Source organism: Oncorhynchus tshawytscha, linkage group LG07 (genome assembly GCF_018296145.1).
Source record: "Oncorhynchus tshawytscha isolate Ot180627B linkage group LG07, Otsh_v2.0, whole genome shotgun sequence".
Taxonomy (NCBI): domain Eukaryota; kingdom Metazoa; phylum Chordata; class Actinopteri; order Salmoniformes; family Salmonidae; genus Oncorhynchus; species Oncorhynchus tshawytscha.
The window spans coordinates 47,430,037-47,447,923 of NC_056435.1; the positions used below are offsets into that span (position 1 = coordinate 47,430,037).

The 17,887-nt window shown below is 42.5% G+C and overlaps 1 protein-coding gene across 3 annotated transcripts in view; it reads right to left on the reverse strand.

The window, feature by feature from the left end:
- Positions 1–17,887, reverse strand: part of LOC112255286 (inositol 1,4,5-trisphosphate receptor type 1-like) — a 181,213-nt gene that overhangs the window by 128,063 nt on the left and 35,263 nt on the right. For all 3 annotated transcript variants that reach the window (XM_042324501.1, XM_042324500.1, XM_042324499.1), the window contains exons 11-17: positions 17,840–17,884; positions 14,737–14,891; positions 9,386–9,485; positions 8,938–9,098; positions 8,595–8,736; positions 8,198–8,356; positions 1,963–2,135 (exon numbers count right to left, since the gene is read on the reverse strand). In XM_042324501.1, the coding sequence (XP_042180435.1) occupies positions 1,963–2,135; positions 8,198–8,356; positions 8,595–8,736; positions 8,938–9,098; positions 9,386–9,485; positions 14,737–14,891; positions 17,840–17,884 (935 nt within the window). The remainder of the gene's footprint in view (positions 1–1,962; positions 2,136–8,197; positions 8,357–8,594; positions 8,737–8,937; positions 9,099–9,385; positions 9,486–14,736; positions 14,892–17,839; positions 17,885–17,887) is intronic.

A 17,887-nucleotide genomic window follows, 5' to 3' on the forward strand; every position in this document is an offset into this window, starting at 1 on the left:
CACCACACTCCGAGGGCCCTCACCTCCTCCATGTAGGCCGTCTCGTTGTTGTTGGTAATCAAGCCTTCCTACCACTGTAGTGTTGTCTGCAAACTTGATGATTGAGTTGGAGACGTGCATGCGTTGAGGATCAGCGGAGTAGAGATGTTGTTACCTACGCTCACCACCTGGGGGCGGCCCGTCAGGAAGTCCAGGACCCAGTTGCACAGGGCGGGTCGAGACCCAGGGTCCAGAGCTTAATGACGAGTTTGGAGGGTACTATAGTGGTAAATGCTGAGCTGTAGTCGATGAACAGCATTCATACATAGGTATTCCTCTTGTCCAGATGGGTTAAGGCAGTGTGCAGTGTGATGGCGATTGCGTCGTCTGTGGACCTATTGGGGCGGTAAAGCAAATTGGAGTGGGTCTAGGGTGTCAGGTAGGGTGGAGGTGATATGGTCCTTGACTAGTCTCTCAAAGCACTTCATGATGATGGAAGTGAGTGCTACGGGGCGGTAGTCATTTAGCTCAGTTACCTTAGCTTTCTTGGGAACAGGAACAATGGTGGCCCTCTTGAAGCATGTGGGAACAGCAGACTGGGATAAGGATTGATTGAATATGTCCGTAAACACACCAGCCAACTGGTCTACACATGCTCTGAGGGCGCGGCTGGGGATGCCGCCTGGGCCTGCAGCCTTGCGAGGGTTAACACTTTTAAATGTTTTACTCACGTCGGCTGCAGTGAAGGAGAGATCGCAGGTTTTGGTAGCGGGCCATGTCAGTGGCACTGTATTGTCTTCAAAGAGAGCAAAGAAGTTGTTTAGTTTGTCTGGGAGCAAGACATCGTGGTCCGCGACGGGGCTGGTTTTCTTTTGTAGTCCGTGATTGATTGTAGACCCTGCTACATCTCACGTGTCTGAGCCGTTGAATTGCCACTCCACTTAGTCTCTATACTGACGCTTAGCTTGTTTGATTGCCTTGCGGAGTGAATAGCTACACTGTTTGTATTCGGTCATGTTTCCGGGCACCTTGCCCTGATTAAAAGCAGTGGTTCCCGCTTTCAGCTTTGCGCGAATGCTGCCATCAATCCACGGTTTCTGGTTGGGGAATATTTTAAAATACGCTGTGGGTACAACATCACCGATGCACTTGCTAATAACTCGCTCACCGAATCGGCGTATTCATCATTGTTGTTGTTCGACGCTATGTGGAACATATCCCAGTCCACATGATCGAAGCAATCTTGAAGCGTAGAATCCGATTGGTCGGTCCAGCGTTGAACAGACCTGAACACGGGTGCTTCCTGTTTTAATTTCGGTCTATAGGCTGGGAGCAACAAAATGGAGTTGTGATCCAGGGTTTTGCCAGCCCGGGTCGCGCAATCGCTATGCTGATAAAATTTACGGAGCCTTGTTTTCAGATTAGCCTTGTTAAAATCCACAGCTACAATAAATGCATCCTCAGGATATGTGGTTTCCAGTTTACATAGAGTCAAATGAAGTTCGTTCAGGGCCGTCCATGTGTCTGCTTGGGGGGGTGTACACGACTGTGATTATGATCGAAGAGAACTGTATGTAATAAAACTTAAGATTTCCTGGGGTAACAATGTAAGAAATAACAGGTAAAAAAAAACAATACTGCATAGTTTCCTAGGAACGCGAAGCGATGTGGCAATCTCTGTTGGCGCCGGATGTTAGCCCTTAGTATGTGTGGCTACTTTGAAGAATCTCAAATATAAAATATATTCGATTTGTTTAACACTTTTTTTTGTTTACTACATGATTCCATATGCGTTATTTCATAGTGTTGATGTCTTCACTATTATTCTACAATGTAGAAAATAGTAAAAAATAAAAAAAAACCTTGAATGAATAGGTGTGTCCAAACTATTGGCCGGTACTGTTCACACACACACACACACACACACACACACACACACACACACACACACACACACACACAAACACACAAACACACACACACCTGGGCTCCCGGTTCTTCCTGACGAGGCTGACGAAGGTGTCTATCTCTGCAGCAGTGATGTGCTTCTCCAGCAGCTTGCGGTTGTTGTGGAGCAGGGCTGTGATAGTGTCTTCAGCTAGAACATCATAACCGATCTGCTTCTGCATGAAGCGAAACTGCTTGGCTATGTACTCCTATTGGACAAACACAGCCCCTGATCTTAGTAAAACATTATCCCAACATTGGGATTGTGGTCCTGTGTGGCTCAGTTAGTAAGCGCATGGCACAAGCACCGCTAGGGGTTGAGGGTCAGATTTCTGCTGGGTCCAAACATACGAAAATCTATGCACTCATTGGATAAAAGTGTCTACTAAATAGCAAATGTTACATTGATGCCATGAGGTCAGATAAAAAATTGTGAATCAGGTCAATCAAATAATGTAAACTCTGTTGAATGGTTAGCCACTTAGATTTAGAGTTTTAATGACAATGTGTTCATAGTGTGATCCAGCTTGCTACTAGTTCACTACGACTATGCGGCAGGTAGCCTAGTGATTAGAGCGTTGGACCAGTAACCGAAAGGTTGCTGGATCGAATCCCCGAGCTGACAAGGTAAAAATCTGTCGTTCTGCCCCTGAGCAAGGCAGTTAACCCACTGTTCCCCGAGCGCTGAAGATGTGGATGTTGATTATAGCAGCCCCCCACACCTCTCTGATTCAGAGGGGTTGGGTTAAATGTGGAAGACACATTTCAGTTGAATGCATTCAGTTGTACAACTGACACGATATCCCCCTTTCACATTGTTGTCTCAGTATTCCTGACTTAACTTTCCCACTCATTACTTCAACAATTAATTTAATGTAGAAAGTAAAGTAATTTGTAAGATCAAATCTAAGAATCCCCACGTAAATTCCACAGATTACCTTACAATTCTCCCATGGGTAATTTCCCAATTTTCCTGGAATTGTTCAACTGGACTGACCAGTTGTCATTAGACTACATAGAGAATGACGGTCCCTGCTAATGGAGACAGTATAAGTGCGGCAGTATCAAAGGCCTCCAGCATTCATCTGAGACAGAGAACAGAGCCTTTCCACAGACATCAGGCAGCCTTCCTCCAGCTGAATTCAGCCACCATTCCAAAAAATTACACAGTATGTGAAAGTGGGAGCAGCGAGACATCCTTCTGTGTCTGTCTGAGTGTATATGGACAATGCAAGTTATTTTTCTAGGAGTGCGATCGTGTGTCTGTGTCTGAGAGCGGGGGTGTGTGTCTTGCACCCTGGGAGGGAGGGCTGGGGTAGTTGAAAGTTTGATGAAGGCAGAATGTGAGTATAGTTGACACACTGACTGAACACCACATTCAATTACAGCTCTCTTTGAATGGCATGGTCATAAAGATAAAACTGTATTTTTTGTGAAGAATCAACAACAAGTGGGACACAATCATGAAGTGGAACGACATTTATTGGATATTTCAAACTTTTTTAACAAATTAAAAACTGAAAAATTGGGCGTGCAAAATTATTCAGCCCCCTTAAGTTAATACTTTGTAGCGCCACCTTTTGCTGCGATTACAGCTGTAAGTCGCTTGGGGTATGTCTCTATCAGTTTTGCAATATCCAATAAATGTCGTTCCACTTCATGATTGTGTCCCACTTGTTGTTGATTCTTCACAAAAAAATACAGTTTTATATCTTTATGTTTGAAGCCTGAAATGTGGCAAAAGGTTGCAAAGTTCAAGGGGGCCGAATACTTTCGCAAGGCACTGTATAATTCACTATATCACAATTCCAGTGGGTCAGAAGTATACATTGGGGCAAAAAAGTATTTAGTCAGCCACCAATTGTGCAAGTTCTCCCACGTAAAAAGATGAGGCCTGTAACAAAAGTTTCTCAATACTTTGTTATATACCCTTTGTTGGCAATGACAGAGGTCAAACGTTCTCTGTAAGTCTTCACAAATTTTTCACACACTGTTGCTGGTATTTTGGCCCATTAATCCATGCAGATCTCCTCTAGAGCAGTGATGTTTTGGGGCTGTTGCTGGGCAACACGGACTTTCAACTCCCTCCAAAGATTTTCTATGGGGTTGAGATCTGGAGACTGGCTAGGCCACTCCAGGACCTTGAAATGCTTCTTACGAAGCCACTCCGTTGCCCGGACGGTGTGTTTGGGATCATTGTCATGCTGAAAGACCCAGCCACTTTTCATCTTCAATACCCTTAAGGATGGAAGGAGGTTTTCACTCAAAATCTCACGAAACATGGCCCCATTCATTCTTCCCTTTACACAGATCAGTCGTCCTGGTCCCTTTGCAGAAAAACAGCCCCAAAGCATGATGTTTGCACCCCCATGCTTCACAGTAGGTATGGTGTTCTTTGGATTCAACTCAGCATTCTTTGTCCTCCAAACACGGCGAGTTGAGTTTTTACCAAAAAGTTATATTTTGGTTTCTTCTGACCATATGACATTCTCCCAATCTTCTTCTGGATCATCCAAATGCTCTCTAGCAAACTTCAGACGGCCTGGACATGTACTGGCTTAAGCAGGGGGACACGTCTGCACTGCAGGATTTGAGTCCCTGGCAGCGTAGTGTGTTACTGATGGTAGGCTTTGTTACTTTGGTCCCAGCTCTCTGCAGGTCATTCACTAGGTCCCCCCGTGTGGTTCTGGGATTTTTGCTCACTGGTCTTGTGATCATTTTGACCCCATGGGGTGAGATCTTGCGTGGAGCCCAAGATCGAGGGAGATTATCAGTGGTCTTGTATGTCTTCCATTTCCTAATAATTGCTCCCACAGTTGATTTCTTCAAACCAAGCTGCTTACCTATTGCAGATTCAGTCTTCCCAGCCCGGTACAGGTCTACAATTTTGTTTCTGGTGTCCTTAGACAGCTCTTTGGTCTTGGCCACAGTGGAGTTTGGAGTGTGATTGTTTGAGGTGGTGGACAGGTGTCTTTTATACTGATAACAAGTTCAAACAGGTGCCATTAATACAGGTAACGAGTGGAGGACAGAGGAGCCTCTTAAAGAAGTTACAGGTCTGTGAGAGCCAGATATCTTGCTTGTTTGTAGGTGACCAAATACTTATTTTCCACCATAATTTGCAAATAAATTCATTAAAAATCCTACAATGTGTTTTTCTGGATATTTTTTCCTCATTTTGTCTGTCATAGTTGAAGTGTACCTATGATGAAAATTACAGGCCTCTCTCATCTTTTTAAGTGGGAGAACTTGCACAATTGGTGGCTGACTAAATACTTATTTGCCCCACTGTACATACACTAAGTTGACTGTGCATTTAAACAGCTTGGAAAATTCCAGAAAATAATGTCATGACTTTAGAAGCTTCTGATAGGCTAATTGACATCAGTTGAGTCAATTGGAGGTATACCTGTGGATGTATTTCAAGGCCTACCTTTAAACTCAGTGCCTCTTTGCTTGACATCATGGGAAAATCAAAGAAATCAGCCAAGACCTCAGGAAAAAAAATGGTAGATCTCCACAAGTCTGGTTCATCTTTGGGAGCAATTTCCAAAAGCCTGAAGGTACCACGTTCATCTGTACAAACAATAGTATGCAATTATAAACACCATGGGACCACGCAGCTGTCATACCGCTCAGGAAGGAGACTTGTTCTGTCTCCTATAGATGAACGTACTTTGGTGTACGAAAAGTGCAAATCAATCCCAGAACAACAGCAAAGGACCTTGTGAAGATGCTGGAGGAAACAGGTACAAAAGTATCTATATCCACAGTAAAACGAGTCCTGTATCGACATAACCTGAACGGCCGCTCAGCAAGGAAGAAGTCACTGCTCCAAAACCACCATAAAAAAGCCAGTCTACGGTTTGCAACTGCACATGTGGACAAAGATCGTACTTTTTGGAGAAATGTCCTCTGGTCTGATGAAACAAAAATATAACTGTTTGGCCATAATGACCATAGTTATGTTAGGAGGAAAAAGGGGGAGGCTTGCAAGCCGAAGAACACCATCCCAACTGTAAAGCACGGGGTTGGCAGCATCATGTTGTGGGCGTGCTTTGCTGCAGGAGGGACTGGTGCACTTCACAAAATAGATGGCATCATGAGGTAGGAAAATAATGCGGATATATTGAAGCAACATCTCAAGACATCAGTCAGGAAGTTAAAGCTTAGTCGCAAATGGGTCTTCCAAATGGACAATGACCCGAAGTATACTTCAAAAGCTGTGGCAAAATGGCTTAAAGACAACAAAGTCAAGGTATTGGAGTAGCCATCACAAAGCCCTGACCTCAATCCCATAGAACATTTGTGGGCATAACTGATAAAGCGTGTGGGAGCAAAAAGGCCTACAAACATAACTCAGTTACACCAGCTCTGTCAGAAGGAATGGGCCAAAATTCACCCAACTTATTGTGCGAAGCTTGTGGAAGGTTACCCGAAACGTTTGACCCAAGTTAAATAATTTAAAGGCAATGCTACCAAATACTAATTGAGTGTATGGAAACTTCTGACCCACTGGGAATGTGATGAAAGAAATAAAAGCTGAAATAAATAATTCTCTCTATTATTATTCTGACATTTCACATTCTTAAAATAAAGTGGTGATCCTAACTGACCTAAGACAGGGAATTGTTACTAGGATTAAATGTCAGGAATTGTGAAAAACTGAGTTTAAATGTATTTGGCTAAGGTGTATGTAAACTTCCGACTTCAACTGTACTTCCCCAGAGTCCGATTAACTTGTGGACACAGTCTTTATGTCTCTGCGTGCAGTTTGAAGGAAGTTGCTAACTAGTGTTAGTGTAATTGTAAAACTAAGGTTTGCACATTGACTGGAAGTCTATGGTGACTGCTTGCAGGACACCCCTTCAAATTAGTGGATTCGGCTATTTCAGCCACACCCGTTGCTGACAGGTATATAAAATAGAGCACACAGCCATGCAATCTCCTTAGACAAACATTGGCAGTAGATTAGTCTTACTGAAGAGCTCAGTGACTTTCAACGTTGCCCTGTCATAGGATGCCCCCGTTCCAACAAGTCAGTTCGTCAAATTTCTGCCCTACTAGAGCTGCCCCGGGCAAATGTAAGTGCTGCTATTGTGAAACCGCACACAAGCCTAAGATCACCATGTGCAATGCCAAGCGTTGTCTGGAATGGTGTAAAGCTTGCCAACATTGGCCTCTGAAGCAGTGGAAACACGTTCTCTGGATTGATGAATCACCATTGGGCAGTCCGACGGACGAATCTGAGTTTGGTGAATGGCAGGACAACGCTACCTGCCCCAATGCATAGTGCCAACTGTAAAGGTTTGGTGGAGGAGGAATAATGGTCTGGGGCTGTTTTCATGATTTTGTCTAGGCCTATTAGTTCCAGTGAAGGGAAATCTTAATGCTACAGCGTACAGTGACATTGTGGTCCATTCTGTGCTTTCAACTTTGCGGCAACAGTTTGGGGGAAGTCACTTTCCTGTTTAAGCATGACAATGCGCCGTGCACAAAGCAAGGTCCATACAGAAATGGTTTGTCAAGATTGGTGTGGAAGAACTTGGCTGGCCTGCACAGAGCCCTGACATCAACCCCATCGAACACCTTTGGGATGAATTGGAACACCGACTGCAAGCCAGGCCTAATCGCCAAACATCAGTGCCCAACCTCACTAATGCTCGTGGCTGAATGGAAGCAAGTCCCCGCAGCAATGTTCCAACATCTAGTGGAAAGCCTAACCAGAAGAGTGGAGGCTGTTATAGCAGCAAAGGGGGACCACCTCCATATTAATTCCCATGATTTTGGAATGAGATGTTGGAATGAGGTGTCCACATACTTTTGGTCATGTAGTGTAGCATAGAATTCCAGTCATTGTGCTAATGCTAGTTTGCATCGGCTCATGAAACTACCTCTAACTTCCATCATACTGGATGCAGAGACATACAACTGTTATCCATGAGTTGATCTTACTCTTTTGCCAAACTCCCAAAGTATTCCTTTAAGTGCCATCAGACAGTATTTAGGCTAATTGCACAAGTGCTGTGTATAGAAGCCAAATGGTGATGACTCCACCTAGACCTCCAATGAACTAAGGGGAACTTCAATCATATTCCTTAACCTTATCTAGTATCTTCAGATCAGCAAACATCGAAAGGGTTGGGGTTAGGTTAAGGGGCTAGGGATAAGGTTGGGGTAGTGGTTGTTTTGTGACCAGACCAGTCATGTGCCTTGTCTGGCTTTGGGAGGATCAGACCAGTAGGCCTTGACCGTTACCACGTTGCTGTACCTGGTTCTTGCGGTAGTCCTGTTGAGAGTGGCGTAACACGCGGTAACACAGGCGACAGATGTGTCTGAAGGGTGTGTGGCGCTGGTCGGCCAGCTCCTCCAATCGCAGCATGGGCCCATCCCCGCTGTCTGTGAATGGAGCCTGCAGTAACTTGAAGATCTGAACACAAAATTCCATCAGTTGGATGATGTTCCATCAGGTTAAGAAAATATATTTGTTGAAAAAAATGTTTGGTGAAGGATGACAAAGTTCGTTATATAGGTTAATAGTAGACAAAGGAGCTTGCTCCAAAATGTATCCACATTGAAAAGGAATCAAGTAACTGTCCTGAGCCTTTATTCACCCCTTCAGTCTGTGGAAGTTCTGGTTGTCCCTTATGAATGACATGGTCCTCTACCTGTTTGAGGATGTTCTGTTCCCTCATGAGTTTCTGTCTCTCTCTGTTGGGCTTGTTGACCATGATCTCCAGAACATCCTGGCCATTGTTGGGGATGTCCACCACAAAGAACACCAGGTCCTCCAGAAGCTTGGTCACCGCCCTGGACGACACACAGGAACAGGAAGTCATACACAGGAAGAGGCACAACCATAAACATCCAGAATACAGCTAATTTTATTTGAGATTTAGAATCCTTAATGTTGATACCACGAGTTCCAAGGACATTACATTTTGGTAAGGGTTTGGTGCCAACATTGAAGAGGTAAAGAATGCAGAGAGCACCAAAATTACTGCTATGTACCTTCTCTCGTTCTGAGTGATGGTGCCCTTCTCCAGTTTGCCTGCAATGGAGGCCAACACTTTACTGGCATCGTTGGCAAAGTCCAGGTCTCTGACTTCGGCGGGCGAAACAGGTACGATGGCAAAAGCCTCTTTGTCTTCTTTCAGTGCAGACGTGCCAATCTTAAAATAACAACAGTGAAGCATGAATTTGGATGGTAAAATTTAATTATTTCTCATCAGTAAACTCACAAATAGAATAGTATTTAATAGTTCACCTGGTCATCAGATAAATTGTCTATCTAAACTATTCTAAGGGTATTATGATATTATTGAGTAATGTTTGGGTTGGACTGATTATCTGGGACAGACCAATCATAATGTACAGGAGTTAAAGATTGGGTTAGACAGACTATTGATAAGGTCTCACAAACTGACTAGTCTTAATGGCTGGCTGAGCGGTCACTCACGCGTAGCATGACAGGTTTCTCCTCCTCCTTGTCGATGGGGTGGTTGGTGCTGTGGACCCATGTGTTGGTGCATAGGTGTCTGAGCCTCACGTACGAGTTCCTGAGCGCACGCACACACACACACACATACATACATACATACACACACACACACACACACACAGTATTGTGAATCCAGAATGAATAATAAAGTATTTATTGGCCAAGGCCCACACTAGAACACACCAAGCAGTGCCATACCAAACAGTGGAATGGAAGTGTGCCTCAGATTAAATACATCTCATCTGATGCATTCCAGTACGGGGAGGGAGATCATAACAATAGTGATTACTGTAATCCAAACACAACATTTTATAGTATCTCACATGTATAAAACTCAACCACACACTTGAGTAGGTACTGTAGCCTATATAGTAAGTAAGGAACAGGGCCAGGGCCTGCAGTAAATCAGTCTAGAGTAGGGTTGCACATTCTGGGGAATAATTAGAGGTGGAAATTAACGGGAATATACGCAAATTAATATTAATACCATTTAAATGTAGATGTTTTTTTGCACTGGATATATTTACCATGTCATATGGAGACAGAAACATACACTTTTTACATTATCATAAGTAGACATAATTGCAAATGATTAAATCCTTCCAATAGAAAAAAAAAAGATTTAGTTACGAATATAACTTTAATTAGATGAGTTGACTCTTCACATGGGATGATTTCACTGAACAACAAAAGAAAGGGAATATTGAATGATCCCCACTCATCCATCGTATCTCCCAAAAACCTTTTCAACATACTGTAACATGATAGTCCAGAAACGAAAACGTTGGTTGTCTTCCTCTCAGGCTTCCATGTCTTCTCCCTGGACCTCCAATGTCCACCTCTTGAACATCAGACTGAGGCCTCATCTTCACTGTCACTTTCCAACCCTGTTGAGGATTGCTTGTTGTCAGGCTCAAAAAGACTCACATTTACCCGGATGGCAACCAACCTTTCAACCCTTGTATCAGTCAGCCTGTTGCATGCTTTGGTGTGTGTGTTTCCAAACAAAGACCAGTTGTGTTCTGAGATGGCTGATGTTGGTGGGATTTGGAGGAGGATGGAGGCAACAGGGGAAAGAGCCTCAGATCCACAAAGTCTCTTCCACCAAGTGGCTAATGAGATATGTTGTCATGACTTCCATATTGCATCTCCATCCCAAAGCCCTTGCTTGGAAGTGTATTTCACCAGACTGCCAAGATGGCAAGACACAGTAGTGATGACACCATAGGCCTTGTTGATCTCTGCACCAGACAGGATGCTCTTGCCAGCATACATGGGGTCCAACATGGGCTTCTGGCAGAAGTCTTCACGCTTTTTTATGTATTTCAGAACTGCAGTTTTCTCTGCTTGGAGCAACAGTGAAGTGGGCAGAGCAGTACGGATTCCTTCTCTTACATCTGCAAGCAGAGTCTGAAAATCAGACAGGATGGCATCGTCTCCCTTAATCCATGCAATGGCTACTGCTATAGGTTTCAGGAGTTTCAGGCTGCTTACCACTCTCTCCCAAAATACTTCATCCAGGAGGATCCTCTTGATGGGGCTGTCCATATTGACAGACTGCGATATGGCCATTTCTGGGAGAGATTCCTTTCCCTCCAGGAGACTGTCAAACATGATGACAACACAACCCCATCGGGTGTTGCTCGGCAGCTTCAATGTGGTGCCCTTACTCTTCTCACTTTTCTTTGTGAGGTAGATTGCTGCTATAACTTGAGCACCCTTCACATACCTAACTATTTCCTTGGCTCTCTTGTAGCGCGCATCTATTGTTTTCAGTGCCATGATGCCCTTGAGGAGCAGATTCAATGCATGAGCAGCACAGCCAATGGGTGTGATGTGAGGGTAGAACTCCTCCACTTGAGACCAAGCAACCTTCATGTTTGCAGCATTGTCTGTCACTAGTGCAAATATCTTCTGTGGTCCAAGGTCATTGATGACTGCCTTCAGCTCATCTGCAATGTAGAGACTGGTACATCTGTTGTCCCTTGTGTCTGGGCTCTTATAGAATACTGGTTGAGTGGTGGAGATGATGTAGTTAATTATTCCTTGCCCATGAACATTCAACCACCCTTCAGAGATGATTGCAATACAGTCTGCTTTCTCTATGATTTGCTTGACCTTCACTTGAACTCTGTTGAACTCTGCATCCAGCAAATGAGTAGATAAAGGATGTCTGGTTGAAGGGGTGTATGCTGGGTGAAGAACATTCAGAAATCTCTTCCAATACACATTGCCTGTGAGCGTCAGAGGTGAACCAGTTGCTTACACAGCTGGAGCAAGACATTCATCAGCATTTCTCTGTTCCTCCATTGTGTCAAACAAACTTGGATGAGCTGTTGCTATCGATAAGGTGTCTGATTCATCATTTTCACCTCGAAAAGAAGTAGAGGGACTTTGTCAGAGGTTGTTTGTTGTGAGCGATTGTGAGCGATTCTGCATCTTTGTTGCATTCTTCACATTCTTCATGATTTGGCATAGTATTTTCAAATGTACACAGCTTTTCCTTCTACATTAGCTGCAGTGAAATGTCTCCACACATCAGATAGTGCCTGTGGCATTTTCCTGTAAAGATGAGGAAAAAAATTGTTAAAAAAACAAAAACAATTCCATGTACAGATAAATAGTTAAGCAGTTAGATTAAACAACTCCTTTGTAAGATATTTTTTTTAAATGAAACATGTATGGAAACAGGTGAATTAACACTCCTCAGTTAGCAGGCTCAAGCAAGCTAAAACCCACATGGTAGCTAAATCTAACTAGCAGAAATTGTTAAGTTAGAAAGGATTTAAACACACTTTGCTGTAGGCTACTATTTACTAGTTAACAAAAAATCATGTATGTCGTATAAAATATATTCACCCCACCCAGTATTGTAATCAAAACTTACCAGAAAGCATGTAGTCCTTGGCTCAGACAGTGTAGTAGTGTGGGCTCAATAGCATCTCATTAGTGTGCAAGATCTTGAGAATCAGCTGAACATGTGATGGAAGAGTGCACTGTGCATGCAGAGGGATGCAATTCCATTGAATTGGGGATAGTTTAACCAAAATATGCCACAAGACCTAGAATTGCCTTCTGTGTATCCCAAAAAAAGGTTCACTGTTATAAGCTAACGTTTTTGATGAATTTAAGCAAAATTCCCTAAATTCCACGGAACATTTCCGGAAAAATTCCAGACATTTTCTGAACCTTTGCAACCCTAGTCTAGAGTCAGTCTAGTCTGTGGGAATTATCCTTTTGTCCTCCATCACAGTCAACAGATTATATCCTCCCACCCTCACAACCAGCATGCCAGCTACACTGGTTACTGGAAGTCAAAGCTTCCCTACTGTACATTCAGCTAGGGAGAAAAAAATGACAGACCGACTCACACGTACACACTATTGCTCACACATGTCCTATGTCAATTTATACTGAAGCCAGCGTGACCATGACCCTGTCCACTTACCCTTTACATTGAAAGTAATAACAGGTGTCTTAACCTGTTGGTACTAGGGGGCAGTATTTTCATTTTTGGAAAAATAACGTTCCCAAATTAAATGGGATATTTTGTCAGGACAAGATGCTAGAATATGCTTATAATTGACAGCTTAGGATAGAAAACAAATATTGTCTGTGAGTATAACAGAACTGATGTTACAGGCGAAAGCCTGAGAAAAATCCAATCCGGAAGTGACTCATCTTTTGAAAGCCCTGCGTTCCGATGCGTCCCTATTGAGCTGTGAATGCCCTATCAACCAGATTACGCTTTCTACGTATTCCCCAAGGTGTCTACAGCATTGTGACGTAGTTTTACGCATTTATGTTGAAGAATACCGGTAGGCGGCTTCATTGCGCAAGCGGTCACCTGATGCTCCCAGAGAAATTCTCGCGGAAAATACAGGAGGTAGCCATTATTCCAATCGCTTCTACTGAGAAACCAATTGTCCCGGTTGATATATTATCGAATAGATATTTGAAAAACACCTTGAGGATTGATTATAAACAACGTTTGCCATGTTTCTGTCGAAATTATGGAGCTAATTTGGAATATTTTTCGGGGTTGTCGTGACCGCAATTTCCGGTCGATTTCTCAGTCAAACGTGAAGAACAAACGGAGCTATTTCGCCTACAAAAATAATATTTTGGGAAAAAATGAACTTTGGCTGGGAGTCTCGTGAGTGAAAACATCCGAAGTTCAAAGGTAAACGATTTAATTTGATTGCTTTTCTGATTTTCGTGACAAGGTTGCCTGCTGCTAGCAAGGCATAATGCTATGCTAGGCTATCGATAAACTTACACAAATGCTTGTCTAGCTTTGGCTGTAAAGCATATTTTGAGCTAAGCAACCATTGTCATCTAACTGTTGTCATCATCTGACACTAATTAGCATAACGCAACAGACATAAATAATCAGCTAAGCTGTGTTCCAATATATTTCACTTGTGATTTTCATGAATAGGAAGATTTTCTAGGAAGATTTATGTCCGTTGCGTTATGCTAATTAGTGTCAGATGATGACAACAGTCCCGTTCATGGGATGGGGTGTCACTAGAGTTAATAGGTGAAATTTCACTTGAATTCAACTAAATGTGGCTGATGACAAACAAATACCACACATATGTAATCTAAAGATTATTAGTGTGTGTATGTGTGTCTCTCCATTTCCAGTGGGAGGAACATGACCGGTTACACTTCATATTGCAACATGTTCCTTAGAATCTGATCTGCGTCAACAGTGGGATACCTACTGTAGTCACTACGTCTTCTGGGGGACTTTCCAGAGATACAGTCATCTTTACAGACATCCAGACTTTATAGTTACTCTATCTCAATAGACAACCACGTATACCAGGGTGGGGTCAATTCTGATTTAAGTCAGACAATTCAGGAAGTGATTTAAATTTAAAATAAAAACTAATTGAAAAACTTTGGAAATAATAGTTTCTTCTTTGCAGTTTATTGAGAAGTCATTGAAAATAAAAGCTTTTTATTTTTTCAATTATTGAATTGGAATTTTAGTTTACTTTCTGAATTGACTGACTTCAATTCAAATTGACCCCAACCCTGACATAGCCTGGTCACTCACCACTCTCCCTGCACATGACCAGTTCCATCACACAACAATACAGGATGACATCTAAAGATGCATTTTAAATTGAGACATTCCCATGGATGTAATAAAAAGTTACTTTCTAAAGAAATTGCTAATTCCTATAGAAGTATTATGAGTAATGGAGTCTTTTTGCACAATGCAGTGGCCCTAGTCCTATCTGGGTACCAGGGAGTCCCCCCCTCTCACAGTGGTAAGGTCCAGCTCAAAGTCCTACCTGGGTACTAGGGAGTCACCCCCTCTCAGAGTGGTTGGGTCCAGCTCAAAAATGGAGGAGATGTCATTGCCATCAGGGACAGACACCAGGGTGTACATGACCTTCTCCTGGGGGTTCCTGAGGCGGGTGCGGAGGTCCACCTGCTCAGAGTCCAGCTGGAGACACAACATGACATCAAAACAGTCTCATCAGATTACTACAGAGACAACATGACAAAACAGTCTCATCAGATCACTAGAGACAACATGACAACAAAACAGTCTCATCAGATCACTAGAGACAACATGACAACAAAACAGTTTCATCAGATCATTGCACAACCACATGAACACGGGGCACAGGAGACCAGGATCAATGATTATAAAAGAGGAAAATGATTGATAAAAACACACGGCAGTTTCCTGTAAAATTCCTGGACAATGACCCAAAGAGCATATCATGTGCATACTGAAGAAGATAGACTCACAACTCAAAAAGATCTCTTCTTTCACCACAATGAGAGCATCAATTTGATCAATCAAAAAATATATAGGTTCTAAAGGCTAAAGTTCTAAAGGCTAAATGAGACGTTTCCTCTGTTATCACAGTGTATTGTGAAGTATCAATCACAGCGTTATGATACAGAAATAGAATCAAATATGTATACATGTTAATATTTCAGTGTTTAGGGTAATTAGGTAGAGTAAGTACAGAGTTAACCTGTTTGGGATAGGGGGCAGCATTTTCACATTTGGATGAAAAGCGTGCCCAGAGTAAACTGCCTTCTACTCAGTCCCAGTTGCTAATATATGCATATTATTAGTAGATTTGGATGGAGAACACTCTGAAGTTTCTAAAACTGTTTGAATGATATCTGTGAGTATAACAGGGTAGCCTAGTGGTTAGAGTGTTGGACTAGTAACAGAAAGGTTGCAAGTTCAAATCCCCGAGCTGACAAGGTACAAATCTGTCGTTCTGCCCCTGAACAGGCAGTTAACCCACTGTTCCTAGGCAGTCATTGAAAATAAGAATTTGTTCTTAACTGACTTGCCTAGTTAAATAAGGGTAAAATAAAATAAATATGGCAGGCAAACCCCTGAGAAAAATCCAACCAGGAAGTGGGGAATCTGAGGTTTGTAGTTTTTCAAAGCTTGGCCTATCGAAAACAGTGTCTATGGGGTCAAATTGCACTTCCTAAGGCTTCCACTAGATGTCAACAGTCTAGAAACTTGTTTGAGGCTTCTACTGTAAAGGAGGGGCTCATAAGGCCTCTTTGAGTCAGTGGTCTGGCAGAGTGCCACAAACTCGTGACGCTCGTTCACTTGAGAGGTAGCTCGGGTTCCATTGCTTTTCTACAGACATAGGAATTCTGCGGTTGGAACATTATTGAAAATGTATGTTAAAATCATCATAAAGATTGATGCTATACATCGTTTGACATGTTTCTACGGACTGTAATGGAACTTTTGGACTTTTCGTCTGGACCTAGTGCTCGCACCTCATGAAGATGGATTACTGGGCTGAACGCACTAACAACAAGGAGGAATTTGGACATAAATGATGAACTTTATCGAACAAATCAAACATTTATTGTGGAACTGGGATTCCTGGGAGTGCATTCTGATGAAGATCATCAAAGGTAAGTGAATATTTATAATGCTATTTCTGACTTCTGTTGACTCCAAAACATGGCGGATATTTCTTTGGCTGGTTTGGTCTCTGAGCGCCGTACTCAGATTATTGCATGGTTTGCTTTTTCCGTAAAGTTAAAAAAAAATCTAACACAGTGGTTGCATTAAGGAGAAGTCTCTTTAATTCTGTGAATAACACTTGCATCTTTTATCAATGAGTATTTCTGTAAATTCATGGAGCTCTCTGCAAAATCACTGGATATTTTGGAAGCAAAACATTACCGAACGTAACGCGCCAATGTAAACTGAGATTGTTATATAAATATGCACTTAATTGAACAAAACATACATGTATTGTGTAACATGATGTCCTATGAGTGTCATCTGATGAAGATCATCAAAGGATAGTGATTCATTTTATCTATATTTCTGCTTTTTGTGACTCTCTTTTGCTGGAAAAATGGCTGTGTGTGTTTTTGTGACTTGGCTCTGACCTAACAATCATATGTTGTGCTTTTGCTGTAAAGCCTTTTTGAAATCAGTCACGATGAGTCGATTAACAAGAAGTTTACCTCTCATTTGGTGTATTCCACTTGTTAACATGTGAAAGTTACATATTTCAAAAAAATATTTTTGAATTTTGCGTGCTGCCTTTTCAGCGGAATGTTGTCGATGGGTGCTGCTAGCGGAAGCCCTAGCCATAAGAAGTTTTAAACTGCAGCTGTCATTATAGTTTGGGTCTTCTGCTGTGTTCACATGGTCACTATAGTGAATGATTGTTTAATACTGTATAACCCTTTTCACTCTATGGTGCTGACCAGCAACTACAATATGGTGGATGCATAACCAGAACAGCCAGCTCATTACAACTAATGAGAGTAGTATGTGTCAGTGCTATAGAAGTCAGGGTCTTGTAGAGTGAATTGTGTGACTATGAGATCCATTCCTAGTAGTAGACTGCAACCAGCTAGCTAAAGGCAGACCATGCCACATTAGTACCATCACACTTCTCTATGCAGACACTGCCATCTAATGGTGGCATTGGGGAAGTGCTCTTTACTGTGACAGGTTCAAGCTGAGATAAACAAGTAAGAAGAGCTACAATAATCACTGTGTCCTGGGACACACCAGTGGGATGTGACTGATTAATTTCACATTATGTCAACAGACTGGGTTGTGATTGGTTCATTTAATGGTTCACACGAAAACTCTACGGCAGGTAGCCTAGTGGTTAGAGTGTCGGACCAGTAACCGAATGGTTGCTAGATCGAATCCCTAAGCTGACAACGTAACAATCTGTTGTTCTGTCCCTGAACAAAGCAGTTAACCCACTGTTTCTAGGCAGTCATTAAGTCATTAACTGACTTGCCTGGTTAAATTAAATAAAACAAATATATTAAAAATCTGGGAACGACTGGTTCAGATGACCCACAGTATTCATCATTCCTCTACATGGTAGGCAATTGCTACCAGAACTGGAGAAGGTGACTCACTGAGGAGCGGAACTCCAGGCGCTCTTCCTCATAGTCAGGGTTCATCTG